Source organism: Nycticebus coucang, chromosome 12 (assembly GCF_027406575.1).
Source record: "Nycticebus coucang isolate mNycCou1 chromosome 12, mNycCou1.pri, whole genome shotgun sequence".
Classification (NCBI taxonomy): domain Eukaryota; kingdom Metazoa; phylum Chordata; class Mammalia; order Primates; family Lorisidae; genus Nycticebus; species Nycticebus coucang.
Window position 1 is genome coordinate 40,307,215 of NC_069791.1, and position 21,615 is coordinate 40,328,829.

The following is a 21,615-nucleotide window of genomic DNA, read 5'->3' on the forward strand; positions in this document are numbered from 1 at the left end:
TGTAATAAGAAATGCATCCTACCTAAATTTTCTTTCAAAAATGTGTAAATAAATTGAATTCTCAAAGGGTTAATAGAAGATTCTAATGTTGCCGCTGCAATGATTGGTATGGGCTCATGCTCAACGCTAATGATGCTGGTCGTACTGATTAATGAGTGGCTCAAAATAAGTGACGATGGCAGACGACACAGACACATCTCTCCATAGCTGACCTTTGGGCTGTGGGCCTCGAGCTTTAGCTGCATGAGCTGTGCTAACGTATGCTCCCGGATACTAGTCAGTTCAGCTTGCTGCCGTCTCAGCTTTATTAGCAGCAGCGTAAGCTCCTCTGGCTGAAGGAGTACAATTTAAGAATCCAAACAGTGGAAAACAGATTAATTGTTGTCTTAAGTGATAGATATTAAACCAAGATTTCTTGGCAAGTTTCCTCTTATGGTTGACATCAAACATAGTGCCTAGGCACTATGATGATAGGTCCTACATAAATGCATAGACATCTAGAGAAATAGAAGGAACAGTGTTACTTTAAAAGACACAGCAAAGCAACAGTATTATTAAGGCATTTTCTCAGAACTCATGAAAAGAATATTTCAATGTTATGTATAAAAAAGCACAATGCCTAAAACATACTATAAAGGTTTGTATATAAGAGCTATTAAAAGACTATTCAAATAGACAATTTTACTAAGATGTCTAAGTTTTACCCAAGATTTTCCAGCAATAGACCGATACCTGCATATCCAACAGACTAACAGATAAATAAAAAGAATTAAAATTCATGTAAAGCTTAGAGTAAATCTTTACAATAGTAAACTCAGTATCTGGGACCTATTAATTTTGTCCTACTTGTATTTTGAAATATCACTGTTTGTACCTTCATAGCATTTTTTTAATGATAAAAAAAATCAGCTTTATTTAAGTAAAAAAAGGAAAGTTTCTGTGAGTGCATAGACCTTTTATCCACATTCTAGGAAAAGCAGAGAACCTTCTCTTTCCTAACTGATTAGTATGATCCCTCAGGGAAATAAATTCTCAATTGTGGATGAAATGTCTTAATAGGCCAATCTGATCTATTTTTCTTTCTTAGAAATGCAGTAAAGTATGGGCAGCCTACAAAATATTACTTGGTGTTTTTCTGAGTTTTGCTATGATTAAAAGCTGCAGGTGGGCTAAAGACTCTCTCACTTAAGTGCTCTTAAAACTTCGAGGCCACAAAGCAGTCCTGAGACTGATCTATTTTCTCTCTACTGCAACATTATACTAGTTTTGCTTGGTTCTATTCACTTGCAACTGCTTTTTATTTCCCATACAATTCTTTTTAGAGACAGAAATTATTTTTAACTGTTATTTCAAATCGCATTAAAAATTAATGCATTCAGGCAGGAAAAATGTCAGGAGAAGTAAACTACAGCTACTACTGGGATTCCTCAGATAATATTCAGTATCCACCAGAGAAAATAGTTGAGTTTTTTCTGTCTCATAAATGCTCAATGTTTAGTGTGTGTGACCTAAAGAAAAAACTGCTTACATAATAGAAAAGGAACAGTCACTTCTGCTCTGATGCCAACCACATCTTATGACCTCAGGATTCTGGGGCCGTCCTCATCTTATCATCTCTCTACCTCTTGAGGTCTTACAAGAGAAAAGGTAGGGTGGTTAAGGGATTCAGATATTCTAGGAACCCAGAGTAATAGCAAAAGAAAAAACCTTGAAACCCTTGTCTATTATTTACAAAGTCAAACAGATAAAACGATTTTCAAAAGAATGAAAGACACTAATAAGTTTACTAGGTATTTAAATTTTGAAGAAATAAAAAGCAGCACATTTGACCTCCCCAAAAGTAGGAGAGGTGGTAAATAAATTTACCCTGAATATCCACTAGAGGGAGTAAGGCAGAAGTGAAAGTTTTGTAACATGGTATGTAACATCTACTTGATAATTAATGCTCATTTCTTTTTTCAGATTAATGGTCTAATGTTTAAAAATTCCTACATTTAAAACTTCTTAGTTTCAATCAAGCAACATCTATTAGCTTTGGTAAACAGACTGTAAGTAGTAGTTTAAAGCCAAAAAATATTTCCGTATTTACACATATAAAAAATAAAATAAAACAATATTTGTACAAAACATGTAAGATCAATTTTTTTGATTATTGCAGGAATGTAATATTAAATAATAAATAGCTATAAAAGTACTAGAATAACATTTTCATAAACACAGACTACTATAATAAAGTCAGTTCCTCTGGTAAAACAATGTCATTAAAATAAACAGAAAGAAGAAACAGTCATCTTTTCTCTTTAATTCGAAAAATAGTAGTGTCCTGGCAATGTAACTCCTTTCTAATTTGAATTAATGAAACGATAAGAGTAAATGCTTGCTTTGCCAAAATATTTTTTATAGTCTTTCTTTTATAGCTGATTTGTAAAGTTAGTTTCTTTTTGCTCCAAAGTAGTCTATATAAAAATTCGTAAGAAAAACTTCTTACTAGTTCTGTAGTTTGACTACCAACAATGGCTTGCTGGGTTTATTCCACTAACGAATTATTCCAACTTGTGTTGTAAGGATAACAGAATTAACAAAGTAAAGTAATCCACCTAGGTTATACAATAAACCTTCAAAATATAATCTTTTATTTAGTCATCTACACACTTAGGGAAAGGTATGCATTAAGAACACTGAAATGAAATGGCTACATGATTCCAAGATCTTCCGATAAGCATCTCTTCCACAAAAGCAGCAATAGTGCTTCTTTGGGAGACATCTCTGAAAACTTGAAGTTGGGTGTCTTCCTGCGTAGAACATAAATAAAATATGATATGGTAATAAAACACTACTCACCGTTTTGCCTTGGAGGCTCTGGGGACTTACAGACTGTAAAGTCAGGCCAGCTGGCATGGACCTTCTCTCAGGCATGTAGACATGCTAGGGAAGTAAAGGCACAGTAAGATTCAGTGACAAAGTGTTTGCTGCTTCTTGTCAATGTCAGTGATGACAAATCTCGAATGTCCTAATTGAAACAGTATTTAAAAATTGCTATTTGTGCTTATGAAAGAACAGGCACTAAAATTTCTTATGAGATTAAAATATAAATGCTGATAAACAGAGTAATTCTATATAGTCTGGTTCAGTGTTTCTCAAAATCTTTGGTCTCCTCACCCCTTTACAGCCTTAAAACGAAAACTTAGTAGAGTGGCACTGTTTCAGTTTCACAAATCTTTAAAGGCTGGCTGGATTCTCATATCTGCTTCTGCATTCAACGTCTTTTAGTGGAAGGATGTAAAGAAGATCCACCTTCGGTATACGTAATTGGAAAATGGAAAAGGCTTTTCTTGATAATTACAGATACTCATTTTTACACTATGCAAAAGTTGAAAAAAACAGTACTTTCTTAAAGTTTAGTTGCAAAGTGACATCTGAAACCGTATCAGTGAGCTTTTGGTACTTTGTTACATTAATACCCATTGATCTACCTGAACTGAACTTTAAGCGAATCTTACCTATGCACAATTTTGTTTTTTATTTATTTATTTATTTATTTTTTGAAAATTAAGCAATTTCTCACAGTACCCTGAGCAAAGTTACACAGAACCCTGAGCAAAGTTACAGAAAGCTTTCATTAATTTCATCACGCTTGTATAGTTAGCATTAAATTCTAAATTTAGTCTCGAGAGCCGGTTGTTTTTATTTATTTATTATTTATTTATTTTTAGAGACAGAGTCTCATTTTATTACCCTCGGTAGAGTGCAGTAGCATCAGAGCTCACAGCAACCTCCAACTCCTGGGCTTAGACTATTCTCTTGCCTCAACCTCCTGAGTAGCTGGGACTACAGGTGCCCACCATAACACCTGCCATTTTTTTGTTGCAGTTTGGCCGGGGGTGGGTTTGAACCCACCACCCTCAGTATATGGGGCCTACTCACTGAGCCACAGGCGCCGCCCCTTATGCACACTTTTGTACATCAAACATTGGTCATTTGGAAAATATTGGTTCAGTGAGTTGTGCAATATTCCAAGTGTTAACACATTTCAGTATATAATATTAAAAAAAATCACATTTATTAATACTACTACCAATCTTTAAGCATTGGAAAGCTGTCTAACCCAAAGTTAGACAGGTAGGTATGTGATTTTTAAAATTCTAATTTTTGCTTGAAAAGTCAAATGTTGGGGGCGGCGCCTGTGGCTCAAGGAGTAGGGCACTGGCCCCATATACGGGAGGTGGTAGGTTCAAACCCGGCCCCGGCAAAAAAAAAAAAGAATGAAGAAAAGTCAAATGTTGTCATCAGCAACAAATACTGTCAATTGTTCTCCTTGAAGTGACAGGCTAGCATTTCACTTTGAGAAAGTGTGTCTGTCGAATATCACATCTGAATTATGATAGTTATCTTTGTTCCTTCAAGTAAAAATAACATTCCTTGAAAAAAGGAGCTAGTTCAGCTTGCAACTTAAATAATTACATGTTTTTCTGTGAGACAACCAGTAGGGCTTTGGTATGCTACAGAAATGCCTTATCCATGTTCCATTCTATCACATGTAATATTAAAGTGATTTATAATAAAAGGCCTGTGGCTCAGTCGGTAAGGCGCCGGCCGCATATACCGAGGGTGGTGGGTTCAAGCCCGGCCCCGGCCAAACTGCAACAAAAAAATAGTCGGGCGTTGTGGCGGGCGCCTGTAGTCCCAGCTACTCGGGAGGCTGAGGCAAGAGAATCGCTTAAGCCCAGGAGTTGGAGGTTGCTGTGAGCTGTGTGACGCCACAGCACTCTACCGAGGGCCGTAAAGTGAGACTCTGTCTCTACAAAAAAAAAAAAAAAAAAAAAAAAGAATCAATAAAATTTTTTCATTTTTTTTTTTTTTTGGTAGAGACAGAGTCTCACTTTACTGCCCTCGGTAGAGTGCGGTGGCGTCACATAGTTCACAGCAACCTCCAGCTCTTGGGCTTACGTGATTCTCTTGCCTCAGCCTCCCGAGCAGCTGGGACTACAGGCGCCCGCCACAACGCCTGGCTATTTTTTTTTTATTGTTGTTGCAGTTTGGCCGGGGCTGGGTTTGAACCCGCCACCCTCAGCATATGGGGCCGGTGCCCTACTCACTGAGCCACAGGCACCGCCCAAGAATCAATAAAATTTTTACTGTTTCAATAAGAGGACTCATAAATGAAGGTGTTACAGATTCATTTTTTTACTCCAAGTGTGTGGCAGTGAGGCATTCAACAACCACTGGTCTAGTTTGAGCCACTACCTTGATTATACCAAGGTGTCAGCAGTTTTACCCACCACTCCACCATTGCTTTTGCAGTATTAGTGCAAATGGTAATACAATAAACAATGTCTTATTATCATAAAAATAATGTTGAGCTTATGGACCTCTCGGAAGGGTCATGGGGACTCCCCCTAGGGGTACATGAATTACCCTTTGAAAACTACTGATTAGAGCAAGGAAGATGGCAGGATAGTTTAAAAGAAAAACTTGGCAAAGTTGGAGAAATTTTTTGGAAGAAATAGCATAGTAGAAATTTACTCGGCTAGAACTGGATAGAGAACATAAATTCATCTCATATTTGCTGCGAAAACAGATGCTCTATTCTGGCCAAGAATGCAAAAAACACTAATAACTATGAGTATGTAATTTAAGAGTCACTTTAAAACCACATGTTTAAAGTTATACAAGTCTTAGATATTTTTCTTGTATATTGTTACTACTTTTGTCAATCGTGATTTAACCTTTGGATGTACAAAGTAACAAATAATGAACTTTGTTACAATGGAAGTCAAAGGGAGTCTTTTTTAGTGAGGCAAATTGCAGCTTTCTTATAAAGAAAATTCCTGATTGACGTATTAAGTTCCAACAAACACTTATGGAAATACCAAGCAAATGCTTTACACGATATGCAACTGAAGGATTTAGCCTTTCATAAGGATAAGAAGAAAAAGTATATTTTAAAATAATATAAAGCAAGAAATCCTTTAGTATTTTTTTTCTTTTTGGAAACAGAGCCTCAAGCTGTCTTCCTGGGTAGAGTGCCATAGCATTACAGCTCACAGCAACCTCCAATGCCTGGGCTCAAGTGATTCTCCTGCTTCCGCCTCCCAAGTAGCTGGAACTACAGGCCCCCACCACCACGCCAGGCTATTTTTTGGTTGTAGCCGTCATTGTTGTTTGGCGGGCCCAGGCTGGATTTGAACCTGCCAGCTCAGGTGTATGTGCCTAGCACCTTAGCCACTTGAGCCACAGGCGCTGAGCCAGAAATCCTTTAGTATTAAAAAGAAAATGACAGGCAGCACCTGTGGCTCAGTGGGTAGGACACCAGCACCATATACTGAGGGTGGTGGGTTCAAACCCGGCCCCAGCCAAACTGCAACAAAAAAATAGCTGGGCCTTGTGGTGGGTGCCTGTAGTCCCAGCTACTCAGGAGGCTGAGGCAAGAGAATCGCCTAAGCCCAGGAGTTGGAGGTTGCTGTGACCTGTGTGACACCATGGCACTCTACCGTGGGCAATAAAGTGAAACTGTCACTACAAAAAAAAAAAAGACATTAGTATAGATAGTAGGGAACTGGCTGTGTCCTGGCTGAACAAAACAATTGCTTTAGCGTTTTTGCTGACAAAGCACTCTGAATTCACTACAAATAACCTACCAAGCAATGCTTAAACCAAGTTAAAGTACAAGTTAAAACATGATTTCTGTATCTTAATTTTTCTACATAAATATGACATTGTTAAGCAATGTTAGACTCTAATACTAAATTGAATATCCAAGAAGATATTTGTGGATAGGGCGGCGCCTGTGGCTCAGTCGGTAGGGAGCCGGGCCCATATACCGAGGGTGGCGAGTTCAAACCCGGCCCTGGCCAAACTGCAACCAAAAAAATAGCTGGGCGTTGTGGCGGGCGCCTGTAGTCCCAGCTACTCGGGAGGCTGAGGCAAGAGAATCACTTAAGCCCAGGAGTTGGAGGTTGCTGTGAGCTGTGTGAGGCCACGGCACTCTACCGAGGGCCATAAAGTGAGACTCTGTCTCTACAAAAAAAAAAAAAGATATTTGTGGATAGGTCACACAATCAGATGGTTAACAGCTGTATCCTAGTGAAGAACAAGATAAACTTGATACAAACTGCAGGTATGCCAGAAGAGGGCAGGTGTAGAATTTACAAGCGTGTAAAAAGCCAATAAAAATGCATGTGTTCTTAACCTACATGCAGAACTGATGAGATTGGCTATCAAGCAGAGAAGATTGCATAACGCACCTGCTGAAAAGAATGGTTTCTGTGCTTCTGAGAGAGAAAGCCTTGCAAAAACTTATGAGATTTCAACACTGTAGAATATTTTCCTTTATTTTTTAAAACCACAAAGCACTGCCCTGCTTACCTTCTCCCTATTCTCTGATCTCTCACATTTAAAAGAAATTTAAAAATTAAAAATTAAAAAGAAAACACAGCAGATATAAAGTAGTAAGTTAACACAAAACGAGGAGACACATTACCTTAGGGTGATGGGCCCTGTGTCTGCGGTCTATAGTAACATCTCCTCTCTGGATTGGCGAGGACAATTCTGATCTATACGTTCGTTGAGGAGAATATCCTTGGTAAGCAGCTATGGACCCATGGGAAGGTGATGTGGGAATAGAGTGCACTGTCTGGTCAGAAATATTGACCATGGTTTTAGGGCTGCTCAAACTACTGTGACGAGGAAGGGTGCTCTGCTTATTGTAGAACTGTCGCTGCTGCCATTCATAGAGCTGCCACATGGTGTCATCCCTCATTGACCTCCGCTTCTCTTCTGCTCCGGGTCCCACGATTTTGTCATGAGTGGAAGGGGTTACACTGCAGATACTTTCAGGCCTGGTCTTGCTGTTTCTTGGGAGTGTTCTATAACCTTCAGGGTAGCGGGCCACAATCTGTGCTCTGTGACTTGGCATATTTCTTGGTAGAGTTTGGTAAGAAATTATTCTAAAACAAAAAGATAATAATTGAAATGCAAAAATGAAGGAGAAGAATCGTCTGCCAAATTCTAAATTAGAGTACATTTCATCTTGAAGTAAAATATATGTCAGGCTGCATTTTTAAAAGATCACATTATTATATAAGATATAAATCATTAACAAATTTTAATCTGGCCCGGCACTGTCGCTCATGGCTGTAATCCTAGCACTTTGTGAGGCCAAGACAGGTGGATTGCTTGAGCTCCAGAGTTCAGACCAGCAGGACCAAGAGGGAGACCCCGTCTCTAAAAATAGCCAGGTATAGTGGCAGGTGCCTGTAGTCCCAGCTATTTGGGAGGCTGAGGAAAGAACACTGCTTAAGCCAAGGAGACTGAGGTTGCTGTGAGCTATGATGCCACAGAACTTTACTGAGGGTAACAAAGTAAAACTGTCTCAGAAACAAAACTCTCCAATTTTTAATCATTTTAAGAAATTCAATTTGATGAACTTAATATACTAAGTAAACAGCATCTATGTCAATTACATAAAAGACTATTATTTCCACATGATGTATAGTTTGGCTTCACTTAGAAATAGGAACGCCCAAAATCTGGCCAGGCATCCTGGCACGTGCCAATAGTCCCAGCTACTCAGGATGCTGAGTCAGGATGATCACTTGAACCCAGGAGTATGAGGCCATGAGTTGTTTAGCTAACAACTTTCTGCTAATAACTCTATTTTGAACATAGAATGTATCGTGGAATTGTGTATACATAATAATGCAGGTTTCTATTGGGTATTAAAATGTCAGAGTTGGGACCTGGCAAGGTGGCTCACACCTATTATCCCAGCACTCGGGGATGCCAGGGCAGGTGAACTGCCTGAATTCATGGGTTCAAGATCAGACTGAGCAAGAGCGAGACCCCATCTCTAAAAATAGCCAGACATTGTAGTGGGTGCTTGTAGTCCCAGCTACTCGGTAGGCTGAAGCAAGAGAATCACTTGAGCCCAAAAGTCTGAGGTTGTTTGAGGTTGTTGTGAGCTATGATGCTAGGGCATTCTACCAAGGGTGACAAACTGAAAAAAAAAAAAAAAAAAAAGTAGACTGGAAGGGTAAAGACTCAATGTCTTAAGTTACTTGACCATACTCTTTTTTGCTTTTTTTTTTTTTTTCAGACTGTAGAATTATCTTTTTATTTTGGGTAAAAACCCACAGTAATTTTGGGGGACTGTAATTAAGATTTAACAACATTATAATTCTAACGAATAACTTAAATATCCTCTTGAGATAAATATAATAATATTTTATGGATATTTTGGAACCCTAGTATTAAGACTACAAATAAATACTAGTCTACATCTATCACCAATGCCTCCTGCTGTTTCTTTCTGATGAATTGACCATTACATTTCCAAAGTTCTGAAATGGCCAACAGACCATAGAAAGATAATTCTTTAGGCTCCTGCTTGAAACCAACAGCTTCAGTAAACTACTGGCCTTGATTCAGGGTCAATGACCATATTCTTAATAATCTGGGAATCTTGGCTAACAATCCGGATGTTAAAGCTCTCTTTTGACCCAAAGACTTGTCAGTAATAATGCAAAAATCAGTATTAATATTACTATGTTTTATACTTTTTTAAAAAAGCTGAGTGTGGTGGCTCATGCCTGTAATGCCCGTAACTTTCAGGTGTTGAGGTGGGAGGATCACTTGAGCCTAGGAGTTCAAGACCAGCCTGGCTAACATAGCAAAACCCATCTCTATAGAGAAGTTTAAAAATCAGGTGGGGATGGGCGGCGCCTGTGGCTCAGCGGGTAGGGCGCCGGCCCCATATACCGAGGGTGGCGGGTTCAAACCCGGCCCCGGCCGAACTGCAACAAAAAAAAATAGCCGGGTGTTGTGGCAGGCACCTGTAGTCCCAGCTGGTTGGGAGGCTGAGTCAAGAGAATCGCCTAAGCCCAAGGATTTGGAGGTTGCTGTGAGCTGTGTGACGCCACGGCACTCTACCGAGGGCGATAAGGTGAGACTCTGTCTCTACAAAAAAAAAAAAAAATCAGGTGGGTGTGTGGCAGGTGTGGTGGCTCACACCTGTAATCCTTGCACTCTGGGAGGCTGAGGCAGGTGGATTGTGTGAGCTCATGAGTTCCAGACCAGCCTGAGCAAAAGCAAGACCCCATCTCAGACTAAAAATAGAAAAACTCAGGCAAGAGGATCGCTTGAGCCTGGGTTGGAGGTTGCTGTGAGCTATGACAGCACAGCACTCTATCCAGGGTGACAGCTTGAAACTCTGTCTCAAAAAATAAAAATGAAAATAAAATCAGCTGGGTGTGGTGGCATTTGTCTACTATAATCCCAGCTACTCCGGAGGCTGAGGCAGGAGGACTGCTTGAGCCTAGGGGGTTAGAGGTTGCAGTGAAGTAAGATTACACCACTGCACTTCAGCTTGGGTGAAAGAGCAAGAACCTGTCTTTTAAAAGAATGTTTTTTTATTGTGATCAGGCATAGTGAACTGAGTACAACCTAAGCTACAAGGTATATTAATAATAAAATCTCAACAAAATTTGTTGCTAATTGGGCTAGTAAAGTTATTTTCATACAAAAAGAAAGTCTCCTATTAAACATACCTTCCTTTTGTGAGTTAAAGCATTTACCTAAGGATAAGGCTGTGAAAAGTGTAGTGATACCCTGGGAAAACAGAAAACTAGGGAAAAGTGCTGGATTAAATACCTGTGAGAGCCAAGTTTTGATTCTTATCTTCCTACTAAATACTTAAGACTTGAGATGAGTTGTATCTTCTGGGACTCTGAGAATACTGACAGGAGGAGCAGGAGAGAAAAGACCAAGAGACGACGTTCCTACACTTTTTAAATGCTGGGGTTATAAAAAGCTCAGGGGCTAGCTAAAACTAAAACGCAGGTCTTTCACTTTCTAAAGCAGCACTCTAAATTTAATTATGTCAGCGGTCCTAAGACTGGATTTAATGAAGAATAAAATCTAGTTTTTGATTTTGCTAAAGGTATGAATATTATTAAAAATACCTTTACTCATCTGCCACAATAATTAAAAATGAAAGGTAACAAAAAATTAGGGAGGACATTATCTGAGAATGCTAGAGAATCCTTCCTATGCTACCAAAATTTAGCTGAATGGCCAGGTAAAAGTTTTTAAAGTTTCTTTTCTCATTTAGAGATGATTTGATGACTAAATTACTGTAAAGCAGTGGTTCTTGTGGGAACTGTATTAAAGGGCCGCGGCCTTAGGAAGGTTGAGAACCACTGCCATAAAGCTTTTAAATGCCATGCCTTATTTTGTATTTGAAGTATTTCTAATTCCTTCAACCATTTCTCCTAAACTAAATTTCCTTAATTATGCTAGTTGTTCTTCAGGGTTTTGATGTCTCAAAAACAGCCTTGTTCACAACTGGACAACATGCGCTAAGGGACAGGAACCACCATGTTTAGGTCAACCATCAGATGAATTTGGGCTTTGTTTGTCTTTGTCCCCAGCCACACCTTCTCTGTAACATAAAAGTCAGAACTGGAGAATGTTCAGAGATGACAACCCCATGGCTATCTGCTTAGGAAGTATGCCAGCCAGCAGAAGTTGATTCAAGAGATTCTGGCCGAGTACTAAAGCCATTTTCCCTGAGACACCTTAGTTTATTTGGTCATTCATAAATTCCAGAAATATTATAGGAGCCCTCTTATGCAAAAGGCTCTAGAGTAGCACTGTCAACCCATCATATGATCATCAACAGCAGGCTGTGCTGTTAGTAAGCTTGTTTAATTTGTGGCTACAAAGCATAAAAAGCTCTTCTGTCATCTTTGAAACCACTTTTGTGGAATTTTAATAAAAAATTAGGTTATAATCAAGTCAATTTATTTTCATCCCATATACTTTCTAGCATTTTATGACCTGTTTTTCAAAACTACAATTTCCTTCAGTGAAAGCTTAAGAAATGAACACTGCAAGCTCCTTCATCAGGTTTGGTGGCTCATTCACCAGCAGATGCCTGTCAAACACCATGAGAACCTTGTCTGTTTGATTCTGCCAAGCACACCATGTGTCTTAACCCTGCCTACCATTAACAAAGAAACTTTAAAGCTTTGTTCGCAGATGCAGCGAGCTACTATCTGACTAAATTTTAAACCTTTTTTCTTCCCAGGCTGGGCCTGCCAAACAACAATGACAATTACAACCAAAAAATAGCCGGGTGTTATGGCGGGTGCCTGTAGCCCAGCTACTCGGGAGGCTGAGGCAAGAGAATCGCCTAAGCCCAAGAGCTGTGATGCCAGGGCACTCTACCTAGGGTGACAAAGTGAGACTCTGGCTCTAAAAAACAAGAAACAAAAAACAAAAAAAAACCCAACCTAAAACCAGCCTTCAGAATCTGCTGGTCTGTGTTCAAAAGAAAAAAAGTCACAGAAAGATGTTACACATTTTAATTACAACTATTAAGGGATCTAAAACTAACATTCATACTTAATTTAAAAAAACACTTGCTTTTTAGATATTTGCTGAAACTCTCCATATACTTTTAAACTTAAAGCTTGATTATAGGAAAAGTGATTCTTCTTTGAACTAAGATTTAACTTGGTAGATACAGATTCAGCAAGTCTTCTGATTTGGTTTTTATTATTTCCCTGTAAGTGAATACTGTGTGGAGGACTTTTAAACATTCTTTATTTTTTTCCCCCAGAACTACTTCCTGCTTTTCTGTCTAACCAAATTTTATTTATTTTCCTGTTAGTAGTATGAGTTTATTATTCATTTTTGTCATTCCAATCAACAGTAAGTAATCTACTTTTATTGATTCATCAACGCATTTATTCACTCAATTGTTTGTGATTTATTCATGATTATGAAGTGAAAAGTATTATTTCATTGGTTCTTTAACATGCAATTCCTTGATTACTGGTAAATTTTAGCATTTATTCACATACGTTTTTCTTTTTGAAAATTGACAAAAGCTATATATTTGTAGTATACAATATATTTTCAAATATGTATACAGTATGGAATGGCTAATTTAAATATGCATTACCTCACATACTTCTCTTTTTGGTGCTAAGAACATAAAATCTTTCAGCAATTTCCAAGTATACATTGTTATAACTATATACGCGACTGTACAACAGATTTCTCAAATTTTATTTCTGAAATAGCAAATATTTCTCACAATTCTCCCCTGGGAAAACTGGAAAACCAAGAATTGAGCGTGGAGAAAAAGAAAACTGAGGTGCACAACACATCACCAGGAGGGTATTTTTGCAGGTTTGGGGGAGATACCAAAAGATGAAGCCAAGTGTACCCAGGCTTTTGAGCTACACTTCCGAAAGAAAACTTACAATGGCTGACATCTGTAGTTGTCAACTTAGCACAACTGAAGGAGCTTTCCTGTACCCCAGAATTTCCACCATTCAAATAAATCATCAATGTCATTGTTTACAGGTTTTCTACTACTGAGAAGAGTCACAATACTTCTGTAACATTTTCTTTTTAAGTTTTAGAGACAGGGTATAGCTGTGCTGTTCAGGCTAAGGTACACTCCTCACTGCACCCTCAAACTCCTGGGATCAAGGAATCCTCCTGCGTCAGCATTCTGTGAAGCTGGACTACAGATGTATGCCACCATACCCCAGCTAATTAAAAAAAGAGACAAGGCTCATTACGTTGCCTAAGTCAGTCTTGAACTCCTGGCCTTAGGCAATCCTCCTGCCCTCCCAAGTATTTGGGAGTACAGGCTTGAACCACTGCACCCAGCTTAACTGGACCTCTTTTGGATTCCTTTCTCTGCTCGTTATCAATGCTGCAGCTTTGTATATCTAAGCCATGATATGCACGTCATGCTTCTATCTTAGATTGCATTTCACTTTTTCCAGAAGGTTTCCCTGAACTCTGCACCCTTATGATTATGTTGGTTATCCTGAAATCTGTTCTTACAGCACCCTGTTCTTCCTTCATTGTACTTGTCACACTGTATTGCATTTGCTTAACTGTCTCGTGTACCAGACGATCATCTTTGTGTGAAGCTGGCCTATATTTTTTCATTATTTTACTTTCTTGCTCTACTATTATTATGTAGTAGTTATATAACAAATTATATGAAGAACAAGTACACACATGAATGAATAAATGCTAAGAAGAACAAATTCAATAACTTAGTCATATGTATTCTGATTTAAAGAAAACCCAGGAACGAGGCTGAGAGTTAGAAAGCAACAGGCCTTCACTGCCTCCACATCACTCATCTCAAGGAATCCTTGTAATGCACCAAGCCATAGTCAGAGGAGGGCAATGGAGACGCTGGGGACAAGTTTTTACTGGTTAATCATAGCTCTGAATTTTAGCAGGTGATAGCAGTGGAGAAACAAGGGGTGAAGTGAGAAGAACGGGCTTACTTCTTCTCTTATCCAAAACAAACTTGATAAGGAGCAGTTGGGTCAGGAATAAGGAGCAGTTGGGTCAGGAAGGACTTCTCGCCATTAGCACAGATGGGTGACAGAACAATGTGAGACAAAGAAAACATACTTGTATCTGATCACTATAAACAAAACACATAGTAAGGAAGCTGTAATGCTACATATCTAAAATACAATTTATTTTATTTGTTTAGAGACAGAGTTTCATTGTGTTGTCCTCAGTAGAGTGCTGTTGCATCACAGCTCACAGCAACCTCAAAGTCTTGAGCTCAAGTGATTCTCTTGCCTCAGCCTCCCAAGTAGCTGGGACTATAGGTGCCCACCACAACATTCAGCTATTTTTTTTAGAGACGGGGTCTCCCTCTGGCTCAGGCTGGTCTTGAACTCTTGACTTCAGGCAATCCACCCACCTTGGCTTCCCACAGTGCTAGGATTACCAGTGTGAGCCACCTCACCCATCCTAAAATACAATTTAAACCAGTACTTTTAATCAGAGGCTCAAAAACAATGTCTACAAACACAGCATCACAGAAACCTAGGTTTACGAGGACAAGCCACTTACCCCCTGGTTTCTTCTTCATGACCTCTCCCCTTCTGGATTTTAATCCACTGTTCCAACTGCTGCATTGAATTCGTTCTCTGTATGACTCGATCAGTCTCTGTGTGTAAGGGCACTGTATTTGGGTGATTTCCACCTCTAAAATCTGCAAGGCTAACATTGACTGTTTTGTTCTCTGAACTATTCACATTGATTGGTCTGTAGTGTGCAGTCTGAGCTGGGCATGCTAACCCACTATCATGTTCAGATGGCAGAGAATTCAACTTTACACTATTAATTTTTGTTAAAGGTCTATCTTGACCATCTTTCTGAAATCCGTATTTTTCAGCTTCTAAGGCCTTTTTTTCTTCAATTTTGCTTATTTCCTTATTTTTCTGATTGTTTTGGATCTCTGGTTTAATCAGCACTCTGTGGTTGGGAATGTTATTGGTTTCTTTACTTGGTGCGTTTTCAGATGTAATCTTGTCTACTCTGAAATCAGAGAATAAAATCATAATAAACAAGATGAAATAAAGCATGAATTATTTCTGGGATTTAATCTAGGAAAAATTTGACTTAGATCGGGGTGGGGTGAGAAACTGGAAAGCATCACAGACCATTTGTACAAATTCCCAATGCTGTGGTTTTAACATTTAAGCTCAACAGCAGAATGTGTTGCAGAAAGGGGAAAGAAAACAAACAGTGTATAAAGTACTATACTGGAGGATAAAAAGTGACCTATGGCTCTCTATTAGAAATCTGGAAATTAAAGCAAGTAAGACTGCCCTGTGACAGTTAAACCACAAAATTCATACTTAAAGGACAGTAGTGGCTGGTACCTCAACACGGCCGCCAGCCAGCAGGGGTTGCTCATGAGACAAACACGAGTCTGTTATAGAAATGGATGTAGCAGGAAATTATAGTCTGATGCTATCAAAGATCTGAACCCTATGACTAACTCTCTTTATATTTAAGAGGAGCTGATTATGGTTTTAGAGCCAGACTCTTGAAGCCAGACTGCATGCATTCAGTTTCCAATTCTCTTAGTAGCTGCATCTTTGGGCAAGGGACGGAAAACGTACAGCTCCTGAACTTCCTCTTTGGTAAATGGGTATAGCTGCAGCAAGGCCGGAGGGTTGCTGTGAGAACCAGAGATGAGCTAATGAATGGCTGGCACAGACCTTATTTATTATTCCATCTCATCAAGTGATTCTGGATTGGACTCTGTCATTCCTTACCGCTCTGTCCACTGGAAGAATGTGCTCAATTACATGTGGCTGGGGTAACGCGTTTACTACTCATGATTCCAGGTGTTACGTTAGGTATTCCTGATGAGAATCAGCTTCCCTGAGCCCAAACATTTCCAGCCTCTGACAAGATCAAATAGACTGCCTGAACCTGCTTGATGCTGCCCAGATCATGCCATTCTGGGAGGCCTCTCAGGAGCTGGCCGACCTTCCACATCTCAGTATATAATTATTCTTCCATCCTAACTGTGGCATTGCTACCAATTTTTATGATGTGTGAAAAATACATACATCTGTATGTGCATACAAAATCTATATCCAACTATAAAATGAAGATATATATAGATACAGATTTTACATAATTTGGAATATGGTCATGGGGGAAAAAATGTGATGGAGTAAAGTTCTGAACTATCCATATACAGTAGAACATCCATAGGTGAACACCTTCCTACACTGACCACCTCCTTAAGCTGACCTAGACCAGACATACACCAAATACTCAACGGAAGTTCCTGATGTTGACCTGTTTGTTACAGTCTCTTGGGTGGTCAACTCACAGAGGCTCTACTGCATTTAGACTAGATGTAAACCACAGCTCCCAGAATGGATTCCGTATTAGACACTGGCAAAGTTGGGAACTTAATGTTGAATATTAAATACCAAAATACCTGAAAAGATATAAAAAATTATTTACCTCTAGTCTATCTAAACTATTATTTTAAATTAGAACTGTGGTGGTGTTTTTCCCCAAAGATTTTATCATTTAAGAAATAATCAAAAAGATATCTATGATGACTTTTCTCTAAATAGAACAAAGTTGACTTAGGAAAGTATGCTAAGATAAGTAATATAAAACCTGTTGATCTAACTTTAAAAAGTGACATTTAAATTACTGTAGAAAATACACTGAGATACATAAAATGAAAAGAATGGGCCTAGAGAAATCATTCATCAAATATTTATTAGACTTAAAATTTTTTTGTTATCAATGATCATCATACTAGGGTACTATGACATTGTAGTTTAGGGGAAACAGTTGGTAAATCTGGATAAAATTAACTGTCTAGTTAAAAATTGGATGTTTTATCACGTAGGTGCTACACCTTGATAAATATTTTAAGCATTCTGTGCGTACAGCAAAAGGAGCCAATTACCTTAAAACCAAGACCTCCGTATACTTATGAAATAAAATACTATAAAAATGAGGTGCTTTCACTTTGAATGACTAAATAGGGTGGGATGAAAATGCCAATGGGTAGGCAGGATGCAGTAGCTCACACCCTTAATCTCAGAACTTTGTAAGTCTGAGGTGGAAGATCGCTTGAGGACTGGAGTTCAAGGCCACCCTCAGCAAAATTAGCCAGGCATGGAGACACATGCCCATAGTCCTAGTACTCAGGAGGCTGAGGCAGGAGGACTGCTTGAGCGCAGGAAGTGGAGGTTGGGGTGGGCTATGATAATGCTACTGCACCCTAGCCCTGGCAACAGAGTAATTATTAATACATTATTGTTAATTAATTAAGTAAAAATTCCAACAGGTGGGAGTAGAAGAAAACATGTAATCACTATAGGATAACAGTGACTGATTCCAGGTTGGCAACATTCCATTACTCTTGCCTAACTCAGCAAAATACACCAAACACAAGTGGCTGAAAACTGTGTGGGCACATAACCAATGAACTGTTAAGTTCCTTGTAGACTATCATCTTTATCACTTCAAATGAAATAAAAAATGGAAAGAAGCTGAAATTCTAAGAAAAGTATAACATATAATAGTAGAATAATCTGGAAATAAATATTTTAGTTATTACATTAATTTCTGTATTCCAAATAATTCCCTAAAAATTTGACTCTAAAGTTAAAATTATAGATGATTACCAATTAAGTCTCTTCACCTACACATTTCCAGTTATTAGTCATAACCACTTCATCTTTATGTTTATTCATGTAATTTTTAGATGTGGAACCCCACAAGCAATTTTCCTTACACTGACTCCTGACCTAGAATATGCATATGATTGAGGTGTTTGTTCTTAAAAATAGGTGTCCAAGAATGCCAGCCTGTACCCTCTTTTCTTTTCTTTCCATGTTTTTGTCCAGTTCTAATTACTACTTATTGGTTAATTTAGATTCAATATTAACAAAAATAGCTCAAAATATACAGCATTAACTTAAGTCTTTCACCCAAAAAATTTTATTAAAATTCACACTAAAAAGAGAGAAAAAAAAAAAGAGCTAAAGATTTACACTGTAACAATCTCTAATTTCCTGAAAGGAGGGGGGAAAAGACCAAATTTGCACATTATCATCTTTCTTATGTATGTGCCCAAACATCAAACAAAACTTAGTGGCATCGTAAAACCTTCTTCTATTACAGGAATATAATTTTTTTTTTTTTTAAAAAAAGCACATTATTCAACCATTATTTGTAAAGTTTAAGGAAGATTTTCTCTAACTCTTAACATAAAAACATAATTAAATTAACTTCATAAAATACATTCTCTTCTGAGATTTAGGGTCTTAAAAAACATATCTCAAAGGATAAAAATCTTTGTAGCTTTAAGGTAACAATGAAAAACGTACTTACCGGAAATTAAAGGTAATTCTGTAGGAAGAAAGAACATTCGGTTTGAATGTTAGGATTCTGGAGTCACCCCAGTACACTGATAGGTGAAAATGGGTGAAGAGGAAAGTGGAATAAAAATGTAGGCGGTATCTCAAACCAACAAAAGGTGTATTAATCAGAACATGAAGTACTCCTTGATTTCAAAGGAAAAATGGTATTATATCACGACTATTAAAATGATATGCACTATGATAATGACATACTTGCAAGCCATGGAATAAAATGGAAGTGGAAATCACCATTATTTTTCCTACAAGCCTTTACCTTTTCACAGGTTCTGTCTGTACCAAGGCAGCATCTAACATGGCTTTCATCCACAACTCCATTTCCTTTCCTGTATCAGTGCAGAAATAATAGGTCCGCATGTTTGGATGGGCTGCCTGATTGAAAACGATATAATCATTTTAAATAAAAACATGGGACCTGTAAAAGAAAAAGAAAAAAAGATAAGCGGTTCCTTACATAGATTGCTGCTATCAAATTTCAAAAAAAGTAGATTTTTCTTTTACATGAAATACAGAAATAACTCAAAAATGTAACTATTAGTATTGAAAAAGATCTAATGCAAAGTTTTTTCTCCTAACTTAACCCGTTTTTAGATGTGTGTACTCTTAAAATTTTTTCTTTTTAAAGTGTATGGGAATATTTACACTAGATTGTTGACTGCAGCTCAATTTACAGTTGCCAAAATGTGGGAACAACCTAAATGCCCACCAACCCAGGAATGGATTAACAAGCTGTGGTATATGTATACCACGGAATACTATTCAGCCACTAAAAAAGATGGAGACTTTACATTTCTTGTATTAACCTGGATAGAGTTGAAACACATTTTTTTAGTGAAGTATCAAAAAATGGAGAAGCAAGAATCCAATGTATTCAATACTAGTTTGAAGCCAGTAGATGAACTAATACAAGCTCATATAAGAGAAAAACTCAAATGAATTCAAAGTGGGGGGCAGGGAACAAGGGAGCAGGGAGATGGGAGGAGAGAGGGGGATGGGTGGGCTCCCATTCAGTAGGCACAATGTTAGGGTATACGCACATCTCCTGGGGGTGGGACACAATCACAAGAGGGACTCTACCTAACAAATGCACAAATGCAATCATTGTAACCTAATTCTCTGTACCCTCAAGTTGAACTGAACCAATAAAAAAAAAGTGTATGGAAAGAAAAGGAGATCCCTGTCCCATCTATACATTTCTAGCAATTTTCACTTACTACACTACAATTCACACCTCTTTATTAAAGATAATATTCCACAGCAACTAGCAACAAAATTAATTGAAATGTATTAATGCAGCAGTTCTCAACCTATGGGTCGCAACCCCTTTTTAACAATGAAAATACATTGTGGCATTAGGAAGGTTGAAAGCCACTGTATTATATTACTGCACTTCCCCTAGAGTCAGCAATTTCTTTAGTCCTCAAAACGTATTGCTATTATTTTGCAGAATGCTTATAGCCATCTATAAGGAATCACAAAAAAGTTTTAAATCTCTCTTTTTTTGAGATAGAGTCTCATTGTCACCCTCGGTAGAGTGCCTTAGTGTCACAGTTCACAGCAACTTCAAACTCCTGGGCTTAAGCGATTCTCTTGCCTCAGCCTCCCAAGTAACTGGGACTACAGGCTCCTGCCACAATGCCTGGCTGAGAGTTTTAAATCTTTTAAACTTCAAGTTTTTCAAGTTTCAGAATTAAAAATGTAAATATTTTGGAGTTCAAGAGGAAGGAGTATCTAGCCAGCAAGGACATTTTTCCCTTATGGTACTTTAATCTGTCTCTGTACCAGAGTAACAGAGGAAAACAAAATGAAATGATGCTGATGAGAGATGCCCACTACACCTGCTGTGAGCACTGGACACTCATCTTGACCCTTAGTCTGACAAGGCATAGATGGGCAGCAGTGATAACTGTATCAAAGAAGAAGGGAAAAAAGGTCAAGGTGGGGAATTCTAAGGGGAAAACATTCTTAATCTCCATTATAATACACCTGTAATAGTTTCCTATTAGACATTCAAAGACAAGGAAAAAAGACTACTTCAACCTAGAATGAGGTAAAAGGGAAGGGGGGAAGGAGTAAGTATCAATGTTTAGATAGACAAAAAGTGACTATAATCAACAAGTTAGGGCATACTTAAAAATAACTAATAGAAGTATGAATTGGTATGTTCTTTTTTTTTTTTTCTAATTCCAGCTTGCTTGTTCATTCTTCGTTTGAAGTACTTTTTTTTTTTGTTGTTGTTCATTTTCTTTCTTCTTTTTTTAGATGTTCTTCCTCTGGCGATGCTCTATCCCCTTGCCTCCCCAGTAGCGGGGATTACAGACACCCACCACAACGTGTGGCTGTTTTTGATGTTAGTAGAGACGGGGGTCTTACTCTGGCTCACTGCTGTTCATACAGGTCTCGAACCTCTGAGCTCAGGCAATCCACCCGCCTCGGCCTCCCACAGTGCTGGGACTACAGGCGTGAGCCACCATGCCCGGCCTATGTTCTTTTTTTTTTTTTTTTTGGAGACAGAGCCTCAAGCTGTCGCCCTGGGTAGAGTGCTGTGGCATCAAAGCTCACAGCAACCTCCAACTCCTGGGCTCAAGTGATTCTCCTGCCTCCACCTCCTCAAGTAGCTGGGACTACAGGTGCCCGCCACAATGCCTGGCTATTTTTTGTTGCAGCCATCATTGTTGTTTGGCAGGCCCAGGCTGGATTCGAACCCGCCAGCTCAGGGGTATGTGGCTGGCGCCTTAGCTGCTTGAGCCACAGGCGCCAAGCCTGAATTGATATGTTCCTAACACAAAGAAATAATAAATGCTTGAGGTGATGGACATCCGATTGCTCTGATTTGATTAATTCACATTGC

At 38.5% G+C, this 21,615-nt stretch overlaps 1 protein-coding gene and 1 non-coding gene across 26 annotated transcripts in view; both read right to left on the reverse strand.

Moving 5' to 3' along the window:
- The window catches only part of PLEKHA5 (pleckstrin homology domain containing A5), a 254,799-nt gene that overhangs the window by 78,180 nt on the left and 155,004 nt on the right, over window positions 1-21,615 (reverse strand). For 14 of the 25 annotated variants that reach the window (XR_008373504.1, XR_008373503.1, XM_053558106.1 and 11 more), the window contains 6 exons: window positions 19,021-19,136; window positions 18,718-18,735; window positions 14,905-15,372; window positions 7,481-7,946; window positions 2,842-2,925; window positions 213-332 (listed from right to left, as the gene is read on the reverse strand). Coding sequence is in view for 23 of the 25 variants with exons in the window: in XM_053558106.1 (XP_053414081.1) it covers window positions 213-332; window positions 2,842-2,925; window positions 7,481-7,946; window positions 14,905-15,372; window positions 18,718-18,735; window positions 19,021-19,136 (1,272 nt within the window). In the remaining 2 variants the exon portion in view is untranslated. The remainder of the gene's footprint in view (window positions 1-212; window positions 333-2,841; window positions 2,926-7,480; window positions 7,947-14,904; window positions 15,373-18,717; window positions 18,736-19,020; window positions 19,137-21,615) is intronic. The other 11 variants (XM_053558115.1, XM_053558105.1, XM_053558102.1 and 8 more) reach the window with 3 other exon arrangements.
- LOC128562994 (small nucleolar RNA SNORA2/SNORA34 family) lies at window positions 9,296-9,432 on the reverse strand. Its single transcript, XR_008373672.1, has one exon. It is a non-coding gene; the product is annotated as a small nucleolar RNA SNORA2/SNORA34 family (small nucleolar RNA).